Raw genomic sequence first — 23,474 nt, forward strand, 5'->3', positions numbered from 1 at the left:
GATAATGACGGCTGCTGATCTGGACGGCGGGTCAACGGCGTTGTGGGGCTGAGGCGCAAGTTGGGGGAAGAACAGTACGAAGAAATTCGGCGCGTGCGCGTTCGACTAGTCCCGTTCTCCGTACAATGGCCAAACTACGGAGTACTCCGTACCGCTTTGTCTTTAGTTCACATTTGCCCTCGTGCTGGCGCCTTTCTTCGAGCAACATTATTTCCCTCGTGCGCACCTATTTTCTAGTTCCTTCATTTGCTATTCTCTTCCGGCATTCCAGAGAATATGGTTAGTGGCCCATCATCCTACGAGTATTACTCTTCTTACCTGAAAGATCGAACACCGAGCCGTGAACGGGTGTCGGCTGGGAGACGTCAGTAAACCGACGCAGTAAAGGGCTGCGAACGGCGCGATGGGCATATTCAACCAAAAGCCCAAGTTTAAAGTTGTTGCGCCGACGATCCGCAAGATCGTGGTTCCTGTTGGTACTGCGAAGCCGAGATCAGAACCTCGAAACTCGCGGCTTGCTACGCCCAATTCCGACAACCTGAGTGTCCGGCATACCGCGAATAGTAACGGTAAAAAGACCGCATCATTATCGTCGCGGGCCTCGTCCTCGCCGAGAAGTCGCAATAGCCTTTCGCCGTTTCCGGCCGCCAACGAGAATAAGAACCGTTCAGGCCGAGACGCCGATCGCAAGCGAAAGCTAGTCAGAGGGTCCTCGCATCGTGCTTCGCCAGCAAATGAGCGCATAGACTTTGACAAAGACTCTGACACTGATGACAATGACTGGGAAATGACATTGAGTGCGCGGGGCCAAAGGAAAAGGTCGCGGCTGGACGGGAGCCGAGTGATTGACCTGGATCGCCGTCTGGCACATCCTGCTCTACTGGGGACGTTGAATGACGGAGATGGACTGAAGGACAAAGATGCAGCAAAGCCAAATATTGTACACGCCGCAACTGTGGCGTGTCTGGCACTCAAATGTGTGCCAGTGCTAGGCTCAACGAGTGACGACGTTTCCGTCGAGCTGCAGTATCCCGGGTCCAAGCACAGAGAAAGGTGAAGAGGACACGATCTACAAACTCATATTGCATCAAACATCGCAAATTTTGCCAATTAACACTGCTGACATATCCCCTTCAACTCCGACTAGATACGAGCTTGTCTGGGGCAAAGACAAAATCGACGCTATCAAAGATATGTTGACGACTATACGATACACCGCAGAAATTTACTTAACAGACGAGCAAGCTGTGCCATTTCTTGACCCAACAACTGGCATCGTGCGACAGCTAGAGCGCGCATCGAGCGACAAAGTAAAGGACCTCAAAATGTTTACGTCCGCGCTGAAAGACTACAACGATCGACTACTTGCCATGCAAAAAAGCGGAGTGGTAGCGTCCAATCTCTCCCAAAAACATAACCTGCCTCGACACCTTGCAGCTTTCATCCTGGACCAGGTTTATGACCGAACGGTGGCCCCAAAAGTTGACCTCCTTCGAAGGTATGAGAACGGAACCGACAACGTGTACGGCGAGCTCCTCCATCCATTTATTACCGACATACTGGTGGACAGGTTGCATATGACATCGGGCCAGGTCTTTGTTGATCTTGGCTCAGGCGTCGGCAACGTCGTTCTTCAAGCCGCTTTGGAAATAGGATGTGAAAGCTGGGGGTGCGAAATGATGGAGAATGCCTGCAATTTGGCAGAGGTACAGAAGAAGGAGTTTACGGAAAGGTGTCGGCTATGGGGGATCGCTCCAGGGGAAGTGCATCTCGAAAGAGGCGACTTTCGCTGTAACACATCTGTCCAAGAGGTATTGAAACGGGCAGACGTTGTTTTGGTTAACAACCAGGCGTTCACATCGCAATTGAACGACGACCTCGTGAGGATGTTTTTGGATTTCAAGCCTGGCTGCAAGATCGTGTCGCTGAAGAGCTTTGTCCATGACCACAAGAGTGCATCACACAATATCAACGACGTTGGCGGCACAATTCTGAACGTCGAAGTATTAACGTACCCGGAGGGTTACGTCAGTTGGACAGGAGCCGCTGGGAATTTCTGTATTTCAACGAGGAGGTGATACCTTTTACTGTTTAGCGTTAGAGGCTACTTGCATAGCTCATGCAAGATACCAGAAAATAAAAAAGACGAGCTTTAGAGTAATGCTCTTAGCGATAGGAACTGGATTGCATGTCTGGGCATTGCAACGCTTTTGGATAAGGCAGGGGAAATTTTCACTTACTTCGGGCTTGTCTCTTCCAGAATGTATTCGAATGCAGTCTTTTATCAGTAGCTTGGATGCACCCTCTTCATGAGCTTCTAGCGAAGTAAGGCTCGTTTGCAATGTTCATGGCCTCGGCTTCTTGGCCCATCCGCTGCATCCAGCGATCGACCAGCTGCTTGTTCTCTTCCCGAATCTTGTCTCTCTGTTGCTCGGCAATGTTGAGTTGTAGATTGAGCGCAATAAGCTCGTCTTGAACATCCTATATTATCACGGCCCCAAAACGGTTTTAGCTGCCGACATCTGCACGGCCAAATCGTAAATGCGGACTCATACCTCCACTAATTTGGACTTTCCGCGAAGTTCTTCATCTCTGTCCCGGACTTTGATAAGGAGTGCATTTCGCTCGTTTGTCAATGTACGAATTGTGCGGCTGTCGGTTCGATTGCTAAGCCGCAGGGATTCCAATTCCTCTTCTGCAGTCTTTAAGCGTAGTTGAAGTTTTCCTTGCGACCGAAGGGCTTCGGTGAGGTCAACCCGCAGCTGAGCTCTGGGCGTTTCTGCATCTGGGACATTCGATAAATCCAGTCGATCTGTTTCAGGGACTTTAGCCGTCGTCGACCTAAGGAGTGCATTTTCTGCCTGCAAAGCAGCAACCTGGTCTTGTAATGTAGAGCCTGGCGGTTGGTCAGTCACGATGTAAATAGATGAATGGAGATCGATATGAGTGGCAGAGAGCAGGTGAAAGGATGCGGGGCAGAAATTGGGAAAGCGTACAAGCAAGGATCAATGCTGTATTGACCGGATCAGCCTCGTCTGCTTCTTTGATGGAGGCTACGTACTCGTCGCGCCAGTTGGGCATTATTTCCTCTTGCTAAGTAACGTATAGAGCAAGGTACGCAGAGTTCTATATTGTTCTTCAGAGGCCGACTTCTTTATGAATGATTGCGCGGGAAATATTACTGCAGGAAGCTGAGACGTTAGGTTAGCGCAACACTTCTGGACAGTGCGAGGGGCATTGCGTTATTACGTCGCTGCACGTGCCACCAATAGGCGGCTTTTTGGACGGGCAGCAGTACCGTACGCGACAGCTTGGGATCTTACACCGCAAGAAACCTTGCCCTGGGAATGAAACAGTATGGACACGTCCCATCCTACCGCAGGCTGGGAGCAAGTCGGCGATAGTTTCTATCGCAAGGTCCAGCTGTATACCGCCGTGTTTGACCGCGATTTGAACCTAGACAACTATGCCGTCGCTGGAGCTCCTTATTCTGGTGCCATAGGTACGGTCTCGCAGTGCTTGCTCTGCAATTTGCGCGAAGTCTTCTGACTTTGTTACGTGTACAGCATTATGGCATGATGAAAACAAAAAGTCATTGCCTATCAAGTACGGAGATCGACGAAGCCGAGCATAGACATCTACAGCTCAGCGGGGAAGCTTATTAGGAGCATCAGCTGGGATAAAGTGTCTGATGTTAGGGGGCTCGGCTGGTCAGACGACGAAAAGCTTTTGATCGTTACGAAGGACGGCACGGTGAGGTGTTACATGAACCTCCAGGGTGACTTCACACAGTTCTCTCTTGGTAATGGCGTTGAACACCATAGTGTTGAGTCATGCAGGTATGCAATTTTCGGGTTCCTGCCACCTGGACGTAAACTAACGGGGACGCTCTCAGGTTCTATGACTTCGGCATGGTCGCCCTGCTGTCGAATAATGCGTTGATATCCGTCACGTCCTATGAGGAGCCTCGCCCAAAGCTCCTGGCCTCCTGCCCAGAGGGCAGAATCCATTCCTGGACTCTAATTTCACCAAGCCATACTCTATCGAGGTCTGTCGAGGTTCTTCTGAGTATAGGGCAGACGATTTACGTCGTCGATGCCATGGACTGTGAGGATCGCTTTCTTGATGTTGGACCGTTTGTGCATATCGCCGTCTCACCAAACGGCAAGTATGTGGCTCTCTATACGGGCACAGGCGTTGCACATGTCGTTACGAGCGACTTTCAGACTCGACTGAGCGAGCATCAGTCCAAGTCCAAGATCCCACCCAAGTATTTGCAGTGGTGCGGGAACGATGCTGTTGTCATTGCCTGGGAGGACGAAATACACGTTGTCGGTCCTGGAGGCTCCGTCGCTAGCTTCTTCTATGATGCACGGATTCATGTTGTTCAAGACATAGATGGCGTGCGAGTGATAACCAACGGTACATGCGACTTCCTACAGAAAGTACCCGAAGTGACCGAAGATGTGTTTAGGTTCGGCACTGAATCGCCGGCCTCAATACTGCTGGATGCTGTCGAACAGCTGGAGGCACAGTCACCCAAAGCAGATGATAACATTCAGCTCATTCGGCCCAACCTGACCGAGGCAGTGGACACATGCGTATGCCTCTTCTCCGAGGAGAGATCCCTTCTCTGAGCGGCATTTTCTCTAACATTGAGTACTGGACAGGTCAATGCCTCTAGCCAAGAGTTCAATACCCATTGGCAGAAACAGTTGCTGAAGGCTGCCTCATTCGGTAAATCTGTACTGGATATCTACAACAGCGACGATTTTGTCGAGATGTGTGATACTCTTCGTGTTTTGAACGCCGTGCGGTTCTACGAGATTGGACTTCCTCTGTCTTATGACCAGTACCAACGCTTAGGGCCTGACGGGCTTATCAAGCGTCTGCTTAACCGCAACGAGCATCTTCTGGCTCTGCGCATCTCCAGCTACCTCCGCCTGCCGACGGACAACATTTACGTCCATTGGGCCTGCGCAAAGGTGCGCGTCGGCTCGGAAGACGACGATACGTTGTGCCAGATTATTGTCGAGAAGTTGTCCGGGAAACCAGGCATCTCGTTCGAGGAGATAGCGCGAGCTGCATATGACGAGGGACGCGCCCGGTTGGCAACAGAACTGCTGAATCACGAACCACGGGCAGGCCGACAAGTACCTCTTCTTTTGAGCATGGAAGAAGACGAGCTTGCTCTCGACAAAGCTATCGAATCCGGGGATACAGATCTGGTGTATTTTGTCATTGGGCAGATTCGGCGCAAGCTTCCATTGGCAGCCTTTTTCCGAACAGTGAACAGCCGACCTGTCGCGACCGCCTTGGTCGAGTCGTCGGCGATGCGCGAGGGTGACAACACCTTGCTCAAGGACATGTACTACCAAGATGACCGTCGGCAAAGCGGTGCGTCTGTCTTCATCCGCGAAGCGTTGCGCCAACCGGACAGCCGGACTGCATCAGACAAGCTTGTTTTGGCGGCCAAGGTACTGGCTGATAATCAGAAGGAGAGCGCTTTTGAGCTCGGGGCGCTCAAAGAGGCGACAACGCTTCTCAGGATGCAAGAGGCGTTTGACCGGGATTTGACAGACAGCTTCACGGGCCTGAGTGTCAACGACACAATGTTCAAACTTATCCGGCTAGGATACCATGGACGGGCCAAGAAGCTCCAGAGCGAATTCCATGTGCCGGAGCGAGTGGCGTGGTGGATACGGTAGGCCTTCATGAGCACATGCTGGTGTGTCTGTTTCTTCTTCCTCTCTTTGCTGACAGCGCTTTAGACTTCGGGCCCTCGTCGCAAAACGAGACTGGGACGAGATCGAAGATATATCCAAGGCCAAGAAGAGTCCCATTGGCTGGGAGGTACGTGTCTTTCCGTTCGCAGACATGTCCGCATCCAGATAGTCACCCGGTGCTGACCTTTTCCTCCACAGCCGTTCTTCAACCTTGTTCTGCAAGCAGGCAATACTCGTCTGGCGGCACTATTTGTGCCAAAGTGCGTAAACTTGGAGTCCGGTGCTGCCATCACGATGTATGAAAAGTGTGGGCTGCGAGTCAAGGCGGCCGAGGAGGCTGTCAAGATCAAAGACGTAGACGCCTGGACGCGAATATTGGATGCAGCTGGTAAGGGAACGGCCGAGGGACAAAAGATCGAGCAACTGGGCGATGCCGCATTCAAAAAATAGATGTCACGGTCAAAGGGGGGTTCCAGTTGGAGACAGATGTAATGGGGACAGTTTTGAGGACATGACAGCGACAGCGTTGCGTATTTCAGTCTGTTGCCTTCAAACTTCGAAGAGCAAATCCATGCAAGCCTTGCGTATCTTACAAATCAGCTATATAAATTAGAGGATAGGGGTTCTGGCCATGTGCTCAGCATAAAACGCGCAGCGCAGCAGCCATGCGGAGATGACATGCTCAAGATGATCTAAACTGAAAATACGACAATGGCAAAATAACAGAACGTCCGGACAGGCGAACAAACAATATGGAACGCCGTACACGTATAAAGACATATATATCCAACATGTTATCTGCAATGCTCCCTAATGCCAGGCAGACGAGACAGCGCAGTCACGTGCTCTCGTCAAACAATAACAGCTTCTTGATTCCCGTATATGTGATCGGGCTGTCTCGGGGCTGGTTTAGTTTTCGGACTGAGCGGCCAGTTCGGCGGCTGCTGTGTCCAGACTGCGCATCCCTCCCCCTCGGCCATCTGTGCTCGGCCTCCCATCCGCTATCCGGATACCGCTGCCATCGAAGACCCATGGTCCCGCATCATTGCGGGGAGTGATGGGGCCATCATGGCCGTGAGATGCCACGGCATCAGCGGTTGGAGAGGATGTGTGAATCATGCAGGCGGCACCAGATGCAGAGGGGCCACTGGTGCTGGACGAGGCAAAGCGGCCAACGGCGGATGGCATTGGGATTGACATGGGGTAAACCGTGGCGTGGGAGAGGTGGTCTTCCGGAAGCGGGAGTCGCAGCTGCAGCGGCTCTGCTGGAGATGGCGATGGAGAGGTGTCGACCTGCATGGGATCGGCTTGTATAATAGTATCGGCGACGAGATCGGCTGTGCCGGCGTGCAGCGGTGGCAGAGACGGCTGTGGCGGCACCTGAGACGCGCAAGATTGGTTGAGTGTCCCGGCAGCGGCGAGGGTGCCGACGTGGTTCTCGGCGTCTTCGCTGTCGCCTGGCAGAGGCTCGTGAGCATCATCGGCCTCGCCGTGCTCCCATTCTTCCGGAGGATCTTCGACGTCTGCTTCAAGATCGACAGCAGCACGGCAGTTGGGGCAAATGAAGCCGGGGTACTGGGGCGAGTCGAGCAGAGACCGGACACACTTGTAATGCCATGTGTGCGAGCAAGGCGCGACAAAAAGGCTCTGGCAGGGCTGTGTGGCAAAGGGCCGGGTCAGCTTCGACAGCAAGGTCGGGCGGGGAGGCAGCACATACCGCAATGGAGTTGAGGCATATGGAGCAGTCCTGAGACGATTGCGTGGCGCCATCGCCATCGCTCGACTTGGTCATGTTTCTAAGGCGCTTGTGGGTGTTCATGCTATATCAGGTCAGGCCAGGCAGCAGCAGGGGGTGGAGGGAGAGAGTGCATACTTGAAGGCGTTTAGCTTGTTCTGCCATCCTCGATTCAACTCGATGCGTATCTTGACACAGCGGAAGATCATCTCCTCGCCGCCCTTGAAGTCGATGCCCAGCTGAACGACGTCGCCATCGTTTACGGGAAAGGGCTTGCTCTCGGTGCCGGGTTGGCTGAGACGGATGTGGTTCAAGAAGGTGCCGCTGGAGCTCTTGACGTCTCTGATGAACCAGCGGTTGTTTTCGAACCAGAACTCGCAGTGGCGACGGCTGACGACCTTTGACTTGAAGCCAACGTGAGCGGCGGAGGGGGCATTCGGACTGGTGGTTGGCAGGCTGTCGCGCTCTGAATAGCGACCGACGCGGATGACCTCCTTGCCGGTGGGCAGGGTGCGAGAGGTAGTGGCGAACTTGAGCGATGGCCGTGTCGAGCGGGGGTCGTAAAAGGTAGAGAAGCGGATGGAGGGCAAGCTATCCAAGGTGGCGGCACCGGCGGCAGCATTGGAGCCGGCATTGCCTTCGGTGGTGGCCGTGACTATGGCCGTCGCTGCCGGACCGTTTGTTGACGGAGCAGATGTCACGTCCATTAGGCAGACTGTATTGAGGGCGGCCGTTGTGGCCGTGGCGACCGTTGGGGCCGATGTGGCCGTTGTGGCCGTTGTGGCCGTTGGGGCTGCTGTGGTTGCTGCAGTGGTGATGCCAGTGTCCTCGGCTGCAGACAATGTCTCGAGAGGGCTGTCTCTTGTCGGCAGGGCGAAGATGTGGTCTACAGACGAATGGGTAGGCCGACAGGGATATGATTCGGAGCGGACGAGACGGGAGCCGTTCACGTCGTGGCTGTTGGACGCCTGAGAGTGAGAGACGATGCGGCTGACGGGTGCAGCAGTCTCTGCAGACGCAGATGCAGATGCAGATGCAGATGCAGACGAATTCGTGTAGGATGGCACGTTGTTGGGATTGGAAGCACCGCTGTGCTCTCGGTTCAGCAGGTGGCTCTGGGTGTAGTTTCGCAGGTAGCTGAGGCCGCGCAGTCGACTGGTTCTGGAGGCTGGCAATGCTGGCGACGTGGACGAGGCGACGTGCAGGCCCGTGGACGAGGGCGCAGGCGCGGGCGCTGGCACGGATTGGGTAAACATGAAGGACGAGCCGTGGCGCAGATAATGCACCTTTGGGCGGAAAGGCGGTCGAGTGGTGGGAGGTCGATGGCACGAATTTATGACCGGGTGCAGGTTTGCAAAGCGATCACGTGTGCGATCACGTGTGTGTCGGGGGTCCGGCGGAGGGAGGAGGCGGCGTGACGAAGAAGAAAGAAGAGGTCGATCAGACGAGGCAAATGTTGTGCCGGATGGGGTGATGCGTGCTGATTCCGGACTGGTCAAGTGTCTTACTCGTGGAGGCGGACCGGCGAACAATCAACCACGGGCACTGCACATGCGATTCTGGTTGAATTGCAGTACTTTTCAGCGTCGTTGGGACGGGAGCAAGAGGGAATAAAAGGAGGGCTGCCCGGCCTGAATATGCGTGACCGACGGTAACGTGCAGGAGGCAAAGTCATGAGAGGCTGGTATGTATTATCAGGACTTTTTCGCCTACGGAACGACGAGTAAGAGTTGTACCGCGTAACGGTGCTCATAGCAACGGGAAATGACTGGATACGTGACTACGACGTACTCGTAGACATGAAGGGGGCAAAAGAGGAACAGCGAGACACTAGGCTGGGCCCAGGCCAGAAACAGGATGGCCGGCTGAGAGTGTGGCGACAGGGATACTTCGTGCGAGCACATGTGCTATGGCGTAGGCGTCATGCTGCATGATATCGCTGCACAGGGCAATCAAATGACCCTGGCCGCTTTGTCTAGCGCAGTTATATTTATATGTGGGTGGGGTCGCCGGAAGCGTCAGATACTGCGAGTACAGAGCATTTCAGCGCTATTACTCCGTACGGACTCTACGGGCGGAGCACGGAGTATTCGTACGGAGTATATGCCATCGCTCTCGCGACTCGCTATTTGCATATTGCATATTGCTATCGCTATCGCTATCGCCGTCACTATCGCCACGCATCACCACATCGTCGCGACGAAATTTTATGGCTTCGTCTGCCAAACCCGCCGAAGCCGCCCGCAGTCCTGTCCCCGCCTCATTTTGCATGTCCATCTGACTCTGCCGCCCACGATGCTCCGCTCGTCCGTGTCTCGACTGGCCAGCCAAGCCGCCCGGCGACGGCCGCTGGTCTCGTCTGTCACACCTCCAAGCCTCCAGCCGTTCGCCGGCCGAGGACCAGCCGGACGGCCGCGACTGTTTGCCGCCGTGGCCGTGCCACCGGCCCAGGACCCCACGAAGCTCGACGAGATCACGACGCTTGCCAACGGCGTGCGGGTGGCGTCCGAAGCATTGCCCGATGCCTTCTCCGGCGTCGGCGTGTACATCGAGGCCGGGTCGCGCTACGAGAGCGAGTATCTGCGCGGTACCAGCCACATCATGGACCGGCTGGCCTTCAAGTCCACCAGCCGGCGCTCGGCTGACGACATGCTCGAGGCTGTCGAGAGCCTCGGTGGCAATATCCAGTGCGCGTCGTCGCGCGAGTCCATGATGTACCAGGCCGCCACCTTCAACTCGGCCATCCCGACGGCTGTCGAGATTCTCGCCGAGACCATCCGCTCGCCCCTTCTGACCGACGACGAGATTGCCCAGCAGCTCGACACGGCCGCCTACGAGATCAAGGAAATCTGGTCCAAGCCTGAGCTGATCCTGCCCGAGCTCGTCCACATGGCCGCTTTCCGTGATAACACCCTCGGCAACCCGCTGCTCTGCCCGGAGGAACGGCTGGCCAGCATCGACCGTCACGTCATCTGCGCCTACCGCGACGCCTTTTACCGCCCTGACCGCATGGTGGTGGCTTTTGCTGGCGTCCCGCACCACGAGGCCGTCGCCCTGGCCGAACAGCACTTTGGCGACATGAAGCCAACCCTGCAGCAGCAGCCCGACGACCTGTCCTGTTCGGCCGACGATAGCATTGCCTCGACGTCATCCTTCTCATCCACCGCTTCCACCTCGTCCGTCTCATCGTCTGTCTCATCCGCCTCGTCAGCCTCATCTCCCTCCTCATCTACCTCACCCCCCTCAAATCTTCTTTCCAAGATACCCTTCCTCAAAAACCTCTCCACTTCCGCTCCGCAAAATGCCTCCGTCCTCTCGACCACCCCCTATGCACTCTCGCCCGAGCAGCTGAACCGGCCGGCTCACTACAGCGGCGGCTTCCTCTCGCTGCCCGCACAGCCGCCGCCGCTGAACCCGAACCAGCCCAACTTTACCCATATTCAGCTCGCCTTCGAAGGCCTTCCCATCTCGTCCGACGACATCTATGCTCTCGCCACCCTGCAGACCCTCCTCGGCGGTGGTGGCTCCTTCTCGGCCGGTGGTCCCGGCAAGGGCATGTACAGCCGCCTCTACACCAACGTGCTCAACCAGCACGCCTGGGTCGAGTCGTGCGTGGCCTTCAACCATTCCTACGCCGACAGTGGCCTCTTCGGTATCGCCGCCTCCTGCTATCCCGGCCGCACCGCCAAGATGCTCGAGGTCATGTGTCGTGAGCTCCGGTCGTTGGCCCTCGACGGTGGCTTCAGTGCCCTCGGCCAGGTGGAGGTGAACCGCGCCAAGAACCAGCTGCGCTCGAGCCTGCTGATGAATCTCGAGAGTCGCATGGTCGAGCTCGAGGACCTTGGCCGCCAGGTCCAGGTCCATGGCCACAAGATCCCCGTCCACGAGATGGTTCGCCGCATCAACGACCTCACCGTCGACGACCTGCGTCGCGTCGCCAAGATCGTCGTTCAGGGCCTCGTCCAGAATCCCGGTCGTGGCAGCGGCGCTCCCACCGTCGTCCTGCAGGAGGCCGATGTCGCCGGCTTGAGCGCCAAGCAGATCCAGTGGGACGAAATCCAGGATATCATCTACCGCTGGCAGCTGGGCAAGAGATGAGCCGCTGTCCCTGCGGGCATGCCATCTGTTCGTGTGCCAATCTCGTCGTGTCTGCCCCTCCGCAACAGAGGTAGCTTGACTCAGGTGTAGGATCTTCCCATGTCTTGCGATGCGCTGGCTGGGATGAACCGTCGGGGCTGCTGTTCACTGAGAATTGCTTTATGGACCCCTCGTCTCTCTTCTGGGTATAATCTGTGCCATGCTATAAAGGTCACGTGAGCAAAATCTGTACATATACCACCAGAAAGAAGAACAATCTCTACACATACAAGTTGGCGCCGTTTCAAGATAGACCTTTAATAACCCCCAATGCCTGTCCGTCCGTCCATCGAGGTCGATGCCTCATGATAATGCAACGCATGCCAAAGCCAAACACACTTCTCTTGAGAACTCTTTAAAGCTTGGACCGCACTGCCTCGAGTCTGTATTTCACGTCCTTCAACGCCTTGGTCACCGGCCTCCATTCGTCAAACTGTTTCAGGAGTTCGGCCGTCTCAGCAGACAGCTCCGTCTTGACATACTCTTCCTCGAGCATGCCGCGCATCATCCACGGCAAGTGGTACGGATTAGGATTCGTGAGCGAACCACGCTCCCGGACCTCGCAATTGATTGCGCCCACATCTGCAGTCTCCAGGGCATGTGAGGCGGCAAGACTGTCATGTCAGCCCAACGTCCGTGCATGAAGAGAGGGGGACCGAGCACCTACTCGTACACCTGGGGATCGTCGTAAACACGTGAATGCCCCTCGCCCGAATACAAACTACCTGCCAGAGGAACCGACAGCTCTCTGATCAAGCCGTGGTCGGATACTCCTAGATTGCGCAGCTTGCATGCAAAGCCCACGAGACTGGCGATACTAATAAATGCAAAACAAACAGACGTTAACAATCCATTGCTTCATTCTGTCTCGGAAATAAAGACAACTCACAAATCTGGAGCGTGGATCCGCCCATCCACAAACACGGCTCGATAGAGATACGGGTGATGCGCTGGGGAATACAAGGCGGACTGAAATAGGGCATCAGCAATCCTGCACACATGGAACGGCAGTCGACAAGGGGTGAGGGGCACGCACCTCTAACGGCACAACCTGGTCGTCGATGCTGCCAACGTACGTGACGCGTGCACCGTATTCCAACACTGTCTTCAGCGAGTGTTCGTACCGCTTGGAAATCTCGCTCTCTGGATTGGCAAAGTCCCAGAGCTCGCCCGCAGACCCCATTAGGATGCCAAGACCAGACTTGTAGTCAGGGAACGGGCCCAAGGAGACGCCAGCTATGACAGAATCCCAGCAGTTAGCAACAGCGCCGCAGCTTTGCCAGCAGGGTGACGTACCCATTGCACAGACACCGACTCGCGCTGTCGTGACCATCCCAAGCTCGATGAGCTTGGCCAAGAGCATGATGCCTACCGGCACTCCCTGCGAGTGGCATGCGAGGATGACGAAGTCGGCTCCGCGTATGTGATCAACCCAGTTCAACAGTAGCTTCCACAGGTTGTCTACCCGGTCGGCAATCTTGCCTTCTCCCTCCAGCGCAATCTTCTCGATCTCGCAATCCTTGCAGCCATGTGCATCCGCCCAACGTCTCACTGCCTCGGCCCCGTGCTTGGCGAACCGGATCGACGTTCCTGTCGGCTGGCCAATTACCGGCCTCAAGTATGCAGCCGGAAACAGCCCATGCACTCCAATGGCCACGGCCTTATTGATCTTCGGCAGGTCTGTCTTGAGATACACGTGCGTTACAGGCGGTTGGTGTGCTCGCGTCAAAAAGCGCGTGACCTGTCGCACGATGGATGTGTCCTGCTTGAGCCGGTATGTGTTCTGAAAGGACGGAAGGAGAAGGTTCACTGATGGCTGCAGGCGCGCTTGTGGTTGCTTCCCGGCCGTTGTCTGCTTTGAGTATGAAGACTCACCCCTGGGAGATGCCTCAGGCCTGGGTGTTGACGAACCCGACGACATCTCGTCACTCACATCCATCGGCCGCGGCCTTTTGCCCTTTTTCGATGTGTCCCTGGGCATCGTATCCCTGGTCGGCACATCTTTCAGAGACGGTGCAATGGATGAAGGTCTCCTCCCTTCCACACCCGAAGCCGGCTTCGGGTCAGCCTCTGACCGCTCGCCAATGACGGCTATTTCGCCCTGTTCTAGTGAGCTGCATGTCTTACCGGCCACTTTGGTACGCGCATCCCGCGACCAGAATGCCCACGTAGAGCCTGACGATGCGGCGACTGGGGCCATGGAGCCCGGTGTCCCTGCTGCCCTGCCCTGCCCGTTGTCGGGGACCGTGGAGGCCGCTGGCACTGGAATCGGAGCCGATGGTGTGTCCTCCATCGTGGCGTCCCCAGACCCTCCGTCCGTTCTTGTTTCTGGTATTGCAGCATCCTTGCTGTTCTGTGCTTCAGGTTGTGTCGTGACAGAAGAAGATGGCGCATTGCCGTACCACATATACGACCACATGCGCCCGGCCACCGTCCTGCCGTCAACAGCCGGTTTCGGTGTATCTAGCGCCTCGGGCGGTTGCTGTTCCTCGTCTTCTTTCGGCAGACTCGTCGATGCAATCACGGCAGGTTCCGGAGCTGAAGCCGGAGCTGAAGCCGGAGCTGAAGCCGGAGCCGGAGCTGGAACGGCTTGGCTTTCTTCCATACGTGCAGGCCTGCTAAGCCAGGAGAACCAACCCGATGCTGGTGCTGCTGCGGGCACAGGGGGGTTGACTTCAACTCCTTGTGAAGCCGATGCGCCTGCTTTAGCGACAGTGTCGGGCTGGTCGACTATCTGTGCATCAGCGAGCGTTGTGGCGGTAGAGACAGGGGTCGGCACGCTTTCCGGCTGCGAAACTGCCGAATCCACCCGGACCGGGCTCACCGCCAACGGGGAGACATGCGGCGGCAACTCCACGGACTGGTGCATCCTTGATGGCCCGCCTGTGCCGGTTCCGTCCGTGTTGGCCGTAGCCTTGCGTATGTCGTAGCGACTGAAGTCCGGCAGCGATCTCGGGTTCACTGTGCCCCCCAGGATCGGGTCGGTTGCCAGCTGCGTGGATGCGCCCGACTTTCCCGTACGAGGCCAGGATCCGTACCAGCCCCGGGGTCCCTACATGGTCACAACAAGGATGGAGTCAGCAAGCTAGAGCGTCGCATGCAGCCAGGAAAAACACAAACAAATTTCGCGTCACCGAGCGAGACGCGTCGCCTCGCATTGCTGGAGCCTTCGGCCGCGCTGGGCCCCGCCGAGCCGTTAGAGCTCTTTGCCATTACAGCAGAAGCCCACGCATGGTCGAGTTCTGCAGTTCCAGCTGCCTTTGCGCCCTGTGAGGCGATATCGGACACGCTCGCTCGAATTCGCTTTCGGGGACTCATTTGCTAAAGCGCAGACGGCGCACTGCGAGCCGGCAGAGGCCCGTCTATAGAACGGATGAATGCTTTCCTATACGGAGTATTGATGCCGGTTATCACGCTTGACACATAGTGAATGACGTTGGCATTGTTGGCATTTGTTGGCATTGGCATGACTGACATGGCTGCCTTGATGGCCTAAACAAACGCTACTGTGTAAGAGTTAGGAACCGGCCTAAAACACGCGCCACACTTAGGCTTGCTTGCCTGCGTCTTGGTGGCTCTTTCCGGTAAGCCGGTTCAGCCCAGTGGAACTCGTACTACGTCGAAAGTACTCAGTACCTCTTTGCACGGAGTACGGCCAATATTGTGGGCCATGGTCTTATCGACAGTGCCTATCTTATCGATATAATTTTTTTTTCGACTGGTTTTTTTTTTGCCTATTCCTGCTATGATTATTCTGCCGACAACCAACCAACTTGGTCTTGACTTTCTTGCCTCATTGCTTCAATTCTGCCCAGTAAAATGTGCTCTTTGAAGAGAAAAGAGGCGTCGACTGGAGGCGTGCCTCCAAAGTCGGCAAGATCCGGAAAACCAGACGGTCGCCCGGCAAAACGGCCGAAGTCAGACAAGAAGGACGACTCAAAGAAAGAGGCCGAAGCTGCAAAACCAGAGCGCAAACTACCTGCTTCCGCCGTGACTTCCATTCTGAAGGAGGAGGAACCTCTATTTCCACGTGGAGGCGGCGGCGTTTTGACGCCACTCGAATACAAGCAGATCCAAGTCCAGGCAAAGAGTGATGCCCTGTTCGAGACCAGCAATGGGACCACAGAAAGAGGAAGTGAGAAGCGTCTGAAGCCGAATCGCAAGAGCTCCGAGGGCCGCCCCAAACCTAGCACTGCCGCGCCTGCTGAAGAGAGCGTAAGGATTGAGAGTCTGAACTACAAGGTAGGCTGTCCTGGGATCGCATGGCGCAATCAAATTTGAGACGGGTGATAGCTGACCTTGGGCAAAGCGCTTGGTGAAAGGCTCATTGGTCCTTGGCCAAATATCGGAAATCACGCCTCTGGAGATCGCCGTCAGTCTTCCGAATAACCTGGTCGGTCACCTGTCCGTTACGTCCATATCTCAGGCCCTCACCGAGCGGATTGAAGCCGAAGCAGAGAACGCCAATGACGACGAGGACGCAGCACATGAGGAGGTGGACGTCCAAACGCTGTTTGGACTTGGCCAGTACATTCGCGTCTCCGTTGTTTCGACCGAGGACGACGATGCCGAGAAGAAGAAAAAGCGGCGCATCGAGCTCTCTACCCGACCAGAACTTGCCAATGCCGGCCTTACGGACCAGGATGTCGTTCGGAACTCTACTGTCATGGCATCTGTCATCAGCGTCGAAGACCGTGGCTTTGTGATGGACCTCGGCATCCAAGACTCTGATCTCCGTGGCTTCCTGGCGAAGAAGGAGCTGGACCCGTCCATCCCGGAAGAGAGACTACAGCCAGGTGCTGTTATTCTGTGTCTCGTCACGGGCAAGGCTACAAATGGAAAGGTGGCACAGCTTTCGGCCAACAAGACGCAGCTCGGAAGCATCAAGAACGTGGCCTCGGATGCGACTACCATCAACACCTTCCTCCCCGGAACGGCCGTTGACGTGCTGGTATCAGAGGTGACCGCTCGTGGACTTGCTGGCAAGGTCTTGGGGCATCTCGACGCCACGGCTGATATGACACATTCGGGAGCTGGTGGCAGCATTGGCGATCTCGACGAGAAATACAAGGTTGCGTCAAAGATCAAGGCGCGAGTCATCTGCACTTTTCCCACGGCCGACAACCCAAAGGTTGCCATATCTCTTCTTCCTCACATACTGTCTCTACAGCAGCAAACAGCGGGCGGCAAAAATGTCCACGACAAAGCACCAACTCAGGCCCTCCCACTGTCGACCATTGTTGAGAGCTGCGTTGTTCGCAAAGCTGAGCTGAACGTTGGTTTGTGGGTTGATGTCGGTGTGGAAGGCGTTCCCGGTTTCGTTCACATCTCGCGTGTCAAAGATGGCAAAGTCGATGCGCTGTACGAGTCATCTGGACCCTTCAAGGTTGGCTCTACCCACCGTGGACGGGTCATCGGCTACAATGCGGTCGACGGCATCTTCCTGGTCTCTTTTGAGCAGAAAGTTCTTGAGCAGTCCTTTATCCGCATCGAAGATGTCCCTGTCGGTGACGTTGTCACGGGCCACATCAAGAAGCTCCTCCTTAATCAGAACGGCATCTCTGGGCTGATTGTGGAGATTGCGGATGGGATTGCCGGCCTGGTGCCGGAAATCCACTTTTCCGATATCAAGCTCCAGCACCCAGAGAAGAAATTCCGCGAGGGGATGAAGGTCACTGCGCGGGTCCTATCGATAGACCCAGCCAACCACCAGTTCCGGCTGACGCTCAAGAAGACCCTTGTCAATTCTGATATCCCCCCAGTCAAGTCGTTTGACGACCTTTCTGTTGGCCAGCAGTGCCTGGGAACCGTTGTCAACGTCGTCCCCATTGGTGCCTATGTGCAGTTCTACGGCGATCTGCGCGGCTTTTTGCCGGTTGCAGAGATGAGCGAGGCTTTCATTCGCGACCCAAAGGAGCACTTTCGACAGGGACAAGCCGTCAATGTCCGCGTCTTGCGCTTCGACCCAGACTTGAACAAGCTCGTTGTTTCCTGCAAAGACCCATCGGCATTCGGAGTTGACAAGCGACAGGCTCTTCAGGACCTGCAGATCTGCAGTATCGTTTCTGCCAAGGCTATCGCAAAGCACGATGACAGTGTTGAAGTTGAGATTGTGGAAAACGGCTTGAAGGCTACCTTGCCCATCGGCCATCTGTCTGACCGGTCACCGGCGAAGAACCAGGCTGCCCTGAAGCGCATTCACATTGGCCAGGTGCTCCCCGAGCTTCTTGTCTTGGACAAGCACGAGGGTCGCCGTGTCATCACGGTGTCCCAGAAACCGAGCCTGATAGCCGCCAGCAAGGAGGGGAAACTTCTGGTCAACATGGAAGATGCCCGGACCGGGTCGCTCGTTACCGGTTTCGTACGGAACATCACGCCGACTGCTGCGTTCGTGCAATTTGCTGCGAACATCGTGGCTCTGCTACCGAAGCCTCTCATGCCCCGGACTGCACAGGCTGAGCCGGACTTTGGTCTGCACAAGTCTCAGACACTCGCACTCAAAATCATCTCTGTGGAAAACGGCAGATTGGTAGCTTCATTACCGAGCGATGTGCCAGCAGAAGAAAAGGACACCGGAGAAAAAGCAGGAGCCGGGTCGCGAACACTTTTGAACCCGGTAGACAGCTCACTTGCAACATTCGACGACCTGCATCTGGGCCAGATTACTAAGGCACGGATCACTTCTGTTAAGAACACTCAGCTGAATGTCCGGCTGGCGGACAACGTTTCCGGCCGAGTCGATATGTCAGAGATTTTCGACAGTTGGGACGATGTGCCTGATGCAAAGAGCCCGCTTCAGAATTTTGAAGAAGGCCAAATTTTGGATGTGCGCATCTTGGGAGTTCACGATGCGAAGCGTCGCGTATATCTTCCCATCACACAGCAAAAAAGGCGGTCGGTCCTGGAGCTTTCGATAAAGCCGAGCTCACTACAAGGCGGCAAGACTCCCGACATTCTCAGCATCGACAAGGTTCAGGTCGGATCGTCATGGGTGGCTTTTGTCAACAACCACGGAGCGAATTGTCTCTGGCTCAGCCTTACGCCTCATGTCCGAGGTAGGCTGTATGGCATGGAGGCTTCTGACGACATGTCCCTGGTAAAAGATCTGGAAGCGAATTTCCCCGTGGGAATGGCGATACACGTCCGCGTTGTCCAGGTTGACGTCGAAAAGGGACGCATCGACTTGTCTGCTCGGTCACCGGGCGGAGAAGGTGACCTCGCGTGGAGTAGCATCGAAAAGAACCTAGTTCTGCCAGCCAAGGTCACCAAGGTGAGCGATGGCCAGGTGCTGGTGCAGCTGAGCAAGACCGTGTCTGGACCGCTGCACCTTGTCGACATAGCCGATGACTTCGACCAGGCAACTACGACTGCCTACTTCAAACACGACATCATCCGCGTCTCTGTCGTTTCTGTCGATGCTAGCAACAAGAGAATGCGGCTCTCGACTCGGCCGTCGCGCGTTCTCAATTCTTCTTTCCCCGTGGAGGACCGTGAGATTCTGGACTTTTCGGATGTCAAACCTGGCAGCGTGATCCGCGGTTTCGTGCGCGGTATATCGGACAAGGGTGTGTTCGTCAACCTGGGCGGCGACGTGGTCGCCTTTGTGCGTGTAACAGACCTGTCGGACTCCTTCTTGAAGGACTGGAAGGCTCACTTCCGCATCGACCAGCTCGTAAAGGGCCGGGTCACGGCTGTCAAGGCGGAAGTCAAGCAGATCCAGATGAGCCTGAAAGCGTCTGCAATCGACGAGAACTACGCGCCGTTGCTGACGCTTGACGACCTCCACGAGGGTCAGATTGTCAGCGGGCGGGTGCGCAAGGTGGCAGACTTTGGTGCCTTCATAGTCGTTGACAACTCGGCCAATGTTAGCGGCTTGTGCCATCGGACGGAGATGGCTGACAAGTCGGTCAGAGACGCGACCAAGCTGTACCGGGGAGGGGGGATGTTGTGAAGGCCAAGATTCTGAGCATCAACCGTGAGAACAGCCGGGTCAACCTTGGGCTGAAGCCGAAGTATTTCGAGGATGAGAGCGACAGCGACGAGGACGCCATGAGCGTGGATGGAGGCGGTGCCCTGGGATCGGACGATGGCGGTGACGACGATGATAGCGACGGTGCTGACGACTCAGACGAGGAGATGGGCGACGATGACCAGCAGGTTTTGCAGATTCGCGGGACAGACAATGTCGCCGACGACGTGTCCGACAACGGGAAGGACGGAGCCGATGCAGCAAAAACAGCAAACGGTGGCGGACTCTCCGGAGGCGCCTTTGACTGGACGGGCAATGCACTGGACCAAGAGAACGGCGACTCGCAGTCCGACCTTGACGAGGAGGATGGAGGTGCCCTGGTCGCCAAGCGTAGCAAGCGAAGCAAGAAGGCAGCAGCAGCTGCCGATATCGACCGGACAGCACAGCTGGACGTCCGGGGACCGCAGACGGCGAGCGACTATGAGAGGCTGCTGCTTGGACAGGCAGACATGTCGGCGCTGTGGATCGAATACATGGCATTCCAGGTGCAGGTCAGCGAGCTTGCCAAGGCCCGCGAGATCGCCGAGCGTGCTATCAAGACGATCAACGTGCGCCAGGAGACAGAGCGGCTGAACGTGTGGATTGCGTACTTCAACTTGGAGGTGGAGTATGGTTCAGAGGAGACGGCCGACGCCGTGTTCAAGCGAGCTTGTCAATACAACGACGACCGTGAGGTGTTTGCACGGGCAGCCAGCATCTATATCCAGTCCGGAAAGCTCAATGTAAGTGTTGTCGATGCGAGAACCGAGAAGGCTGATAGTGTTTGTGTCTGTTTGCTGACCCGAGGCCGTTCCCACTCACAGAAAGCCGACGAGCTCTTCCAGACGATGACCAAGAAGTTTGGTGCACAGTCGCCGCAGATCTGGATCAACTATGCGCACTTCCTGCACCACAGCATGCACGACGTGGACCGGGCACGGACGCTGCTCACGCGGGCGGTGCAGACGCTGGGCACGAGCGCTGCGACGATCACGCTGATGTCACGGTTCGCAGCACTGGAGTTCCGGTCGCCTGTGGGCAACCCGGAGCACGGGCGCACGACGTTTGAGACGCTGCTGGACAAATGGCCGAAGAAGCACGACATCTGGGACCAGCTGCTGGATCTGGAGACGTCAGTGTATACGGCCGAGAAGGCCAAGGGGGCGGAGGGCAAGGCCGACCCGGCGGTGGTGCGAGATGTGTTTGAGCGCGGGACCAAGGCCAAAGGTTTGAAGGCACGGAGGGCCAAATCCTGGTTTCAGCGATGGGCCAAATGGGAGGAGCAGAACGGCGATGCAAAGAGCCGTGCAAGGGTGACGACCCGGGCCAAGGAATGGGCGGCGGAGGCAGAGAAGAAAAAGGCCGATGCCGAGGGAGCTGAGAGCGAGTAAAACAGATGTACATTTGCGAGCACGAAGGTGATGCAAACGGTGATGCATCACGGCGTCCTTTGCCTTACCGATTGCTACAGATAGACTTCTTGCATTGACGAGGGCAAACACCTATTTCTTCCTTCCTTTTTCGTCCAGTCTACGTTGCGAGAAGGAATGATTGACATTGCAATGGCAGGCACGACCGGCATCATCGCTGACAGGACATACTTGTGAAGCACCTATGGCTGGCCGGCCTCGGGCTTTGTTCCAGTGCGTTCCAGCCGGCCAACGGGTGGTCTTTGCGATTCTTCACCTCCGAGCATACCAGCATGTCTTCCTTCACGGTGCATCCAGAGCCCCCCATTCTCTATCTCCTGTCTCCCACTTCGCTTAAGCCTTCTTTTTCCGTCTGACATGCCATGACCGACATATCTGACGATGTCAGACACGCTAGAGCAACAGACACAAGCAGCCGGGACGGGCCCGACTGCAACATGGCAAAGTCTACTATGTGCGGGACGGCAGCCTGTGTGTTTTGGCTGGCGCTAAGGGAAAAAAATCGAAGCCACTGCTGGGGCGATGGATGCGAGATCGCCGCGAAAGAGCGAGTTCGGGGCTGCCAACCCTGGAGGGCGGCTAGGCCGACGAGGTGGCAGGACGAGCAGGCTGGACGCCGGTCGTTTGGCCGTAACACGACAAGTCGCCGTGTCCGTGTGTCCGTGTCACCGTGTTACCCAGACGTCCTCAGGTGCCGGCCAGGCAAGGGCAAAGGATACGAAATGTCTATTCGAGACGCGTGATGCGACAGCTGCGTGTTGCCGGCAACGGCTACGGAGTATGCCGTCCCCACACTCGCAAGTCGAAGAAATTCAATAATCAAACAGCGAGGTATATGTCACTAGCGTAGGGTTTCCTTTTTCCCTTTTCCCTTTCGTTCTAGGGCGTTCTCAGGACGAAGGCTTTTTGTGGGGGCCGAAATGAGAAATTTAGAGCCGGGCGTGGGATTTTGTGCCAATCTCGGTGTTGAGGAAAGAGGTAAAACGAGCAGCCGGGGGATGGACGTGGAGCCGGCGTGAGACAGGAGCAATCAGCAGCCCGAGCGTGGCAGTCGGCGTGGGATGCAGCGGACGAGACCTTTTTTTGCATTCTTTTTTTCGTCTTCATCTCGCTTGGCTCCTACAACTGTCGATGCAATGCGCCCACGGTCTTTGGGTTTCACAATGCAGTGTCTGGAAGAGGAAGGAGATGGCGTGTCAACTTACTTCCCACTCGGGACAAGCCCAACGACATGCGACTTGGCTGTCATTTGAGGAAAATTTTCGGGACGCACTAGGCTGGATGTTTGTCGACTTGGGGGCGGCTATCCCAACGGAGAGCCGCGCTGGTAAGAATCTTACGAGCATCGTGGCGAGCAGGGGCGCAGTGAGCGTCGTACTCCGTGCAATACAAAGTAAGATACGGGGCAGGTCGCAAGTATGACGTCGTCCAGGGAGCGGTGCAGCGGAGCGATGGTCCAGGCGACAGGGAAGAGCGATGGACGAAACAGGCAGTAGGCAGCGACTAGGCGCACTCTACCCACTCTACCTGGCCACGCCTCGTGGCCCCTCCCTCCAGGTGCTCGGCGGTCAGGCTCCGATGCGGCGGCGTTGCTCGCAAGCGCGGTCGGGCATTGCCGCTAGCGATAAGCCGCGGAAAAGAGGCAGGTGATACATCTGTACTATGTAGCAGCATCCCACAAGCATCAGTCAGGCCCAACCAGCGGATGGCATGTAAGATATCTGTGGCTTGTGCTGGTGCCTTATCGCAGGGCCTGACTGTTGCTCGTACCCTATACGAACTGTCCCGGGGGGGTTCGGCAGGCGTGGGGTGGCCAATGCAGCTTGCTGATAAAGCCGGGCGACGACGCGTAGAGGCGGCTGGTCGTTTTGGGATCTCCGTACGTCGTAAAATGGATCTTGCTTTCTCCTCCACGATTTCCTCTTGCTTCTGACGGCACTCCCTTGATCGATACTCGAACGCCTGCACGTGAGCCAGCCCGAATGCGGACAGCGATCGCGTGGCCAACCAGCACAAAGGGATAACAACGAGCAGCCAAAGGAGGAAGGAGAGAACTGGGACCAACAAGCGACACCAACGAAGAAGGAGCGGATCAGACGGGAGCGGAGCAGCAAATCGCAGGCCAGGTATTTTGCCGTCGGGGGTTGTTGTTACGTACAAGCAGCGACGGCGCGTTGCCACAGGCTGGTCTTCGCGGCCACCTAGCCATGCTCCCGCTGTGCAGCGGGCAAAACTGGCTGTTGGTAGCCCCGTGTTGGGCGGTTGTTCTTTCCCTACTAGCAGGTACCAGCGACGTAATAGCGCGCTAATCGGCCAACCAACATGATGTCCCCTCGCTCCTTCCTGGTGACTCGGCAGCAGCAGCAGCGTCTTCGTTCCTCTCCGACCTCTCCTCCGATTTCTGTGTCGGACTCTCCGTCGACTTCTGGACCCACGCC

The 23,474-nt window shown here is 56.2% G+C and overlaps 7 protein-coding genes across 7 annotated transcripts; 4 read left to right on the plus strand and 3 right to left on the minus strand.

Moving 5' to 3' along the window:
• Positions 1 to 403: 403 nt before the first annotated feature.
• CMQ_2104 (histone methylation protein) lies at positions 404 to 2,078 on the plus strand (the record flags this gene model as incomplete). The annotated part of the gene is made up of 2 exons (XM_014316062.1): positions 404 to 1,053; positions 1,148 to 2,078. The coding sequence occupies 2 exons, from the start codon at positions 404 to 406 to the stop codon at positions 2,076 to 2,078; spliced, it is 1,581 nt and encodes a 526-aa protein (XP_014171537.1).
• Positions 2,079 to 2,307: 229 nt separating this feature from the next.
• CMQ_2314 (autophagy protein) lies at positions 2,308 to 3,081 on the minus strand (the record flags this gene model as incomplete). Its single annotated transcript, XM_014316272.1, has 3 exons — positions 2,308 to 2,481; positions 2,556 to 2,896; positions 2,997 to 3,081. The coding sequence occupies 3 exons, from the start codon at positions 3,079 to 3,081 to the stop codon at positions 2,308 to 2,310; spliced, it is 600 nt and encodes a 199-aa protein (XP_014171747.1).
• A 276-nt stretch (positions 3,082 to 3,357) lies between these two features.
• On the plus strand, positions 3,358 to 6,176 carry CMQ_2239 (vacuolar protein sorting; the record flags this gene model as incomplete). The annotated part of the gene is made up of 6 exons (XM_014316197.1): positions 3,358 to 3,502; positions 3,593 to 3,839; positions 3,896 to 4,601; positions 4,671 to 5,704; positions 5,772 to 5,853; positions 5,925 to 6,176. The coding sequence occupies 6 exons, from the start codon at positions 3,358 to 3,360 to the stop codon at positions 6,174 to 6,176; spliced, it is 2,466 nt and encodes an 821-aa protein (XP_014171672.1).
• A 459-nt stretch (positions 6,177 to 6,635) lies between these two features.
• On the minus strand, positions 6,636 to 8,717 carry CMQ_2179 (fha domain containing protein; the record flags this gene model as incomplete). Its single annotated transcript, XM_014316137.1, has 3 exons — positions 6,636 to 7,382; positions 7,444 to 7,522; positions 7,600 to 8,717. The coding sequence occupies 3 exons, from the start codon at positions 8,715 to 8,717 to the stop codon at positions 6,636 to 6,638; spliced, it is 1,944 nt and encodes a 647-aa protein (XP_014171612.1).
• A 1,039-nt stretch (positions 8,718 to 9,756) lies between these two features.
• CMQ_2378 (mitochondrial processing peptidase alpha) lies at positions 9,757 to 11,559 on the plus strand (the record flags this gene model as incomplete). The annotated part of the gene is made up of 2 exons (XM_014316336.1): positions 9,757 to 10,574; positions 10,833 to 11,559. The coding sequence occupies 2 exons, from the start codon at positions 9,757 to 9,759 to the stop codon at positions 11,557 to 11,559; spliced, it is 1,545 nt and encodes a 514-aa protein (XP_014171811.1).
• A 394-nt stretch (positions 11,560 to 11,953) lies between these two features.
• On the minus strand, positions 11,954 to 14,916 carry CMQ_2081 (uncharacterized protein; the record flags this gene model as incomplete). Its single annotated transcript, XM_014316039.1, has 5 exons — positions 11,954 to 12,212; positions 12,488 to 12,567; positions 12,635 to 12,834; positions 12,895 to 14,650; positions 14,719 to 14,916. 5 exons carry the CDS (start codon positions 14,914 to 14,916, stop codon positions 11,954 to 11,956), a joined length of 2,493 nt encoding a protein of 830 aa, XP_014171514.1.
• Positions 14,917 to 15,417: 501 nt separating this feature from the next.
• CMQ_2479 (rRNA biogenesis protein) lies at positions 15,418 to 20,997 on the plus strand (the record flags this gene model as incomplete). The annotated part of the gene is made up of 5 exons (XM_014316437.1): positions 15,418 to 15,840; positions 15,908 to 19,524; positions 19,584 to 19,666; positions 19,778 to 20,349; positions 20,431 to 20,997. The coding sequence occupies 5 exons, from the start codon at positions 15,418 to 15,420 to the stop codon at positions 20,995 to 20,997; spliced, it is 5,262 nt and encodes a 1,753-aa protein (XP_014171912.1).
• Positions 20,998 to 23,474: the final 2,477 nt, after the last annotated feature.

This window comes from Grosmannia clavigera (genome assembly GCF_000143105.1).
Source record: "Grosmannia clavigera kw1407 unplaced genomic scaffold GCSC_156, whole genome shotgun sequence".
Lineage (NCBI taxonomy): Eukaryota > Fungi > Ascomycota > Sordariomycetes > Ophiostomatales > Ophiostomataceae > Leptographium > Leptographium clavigerum.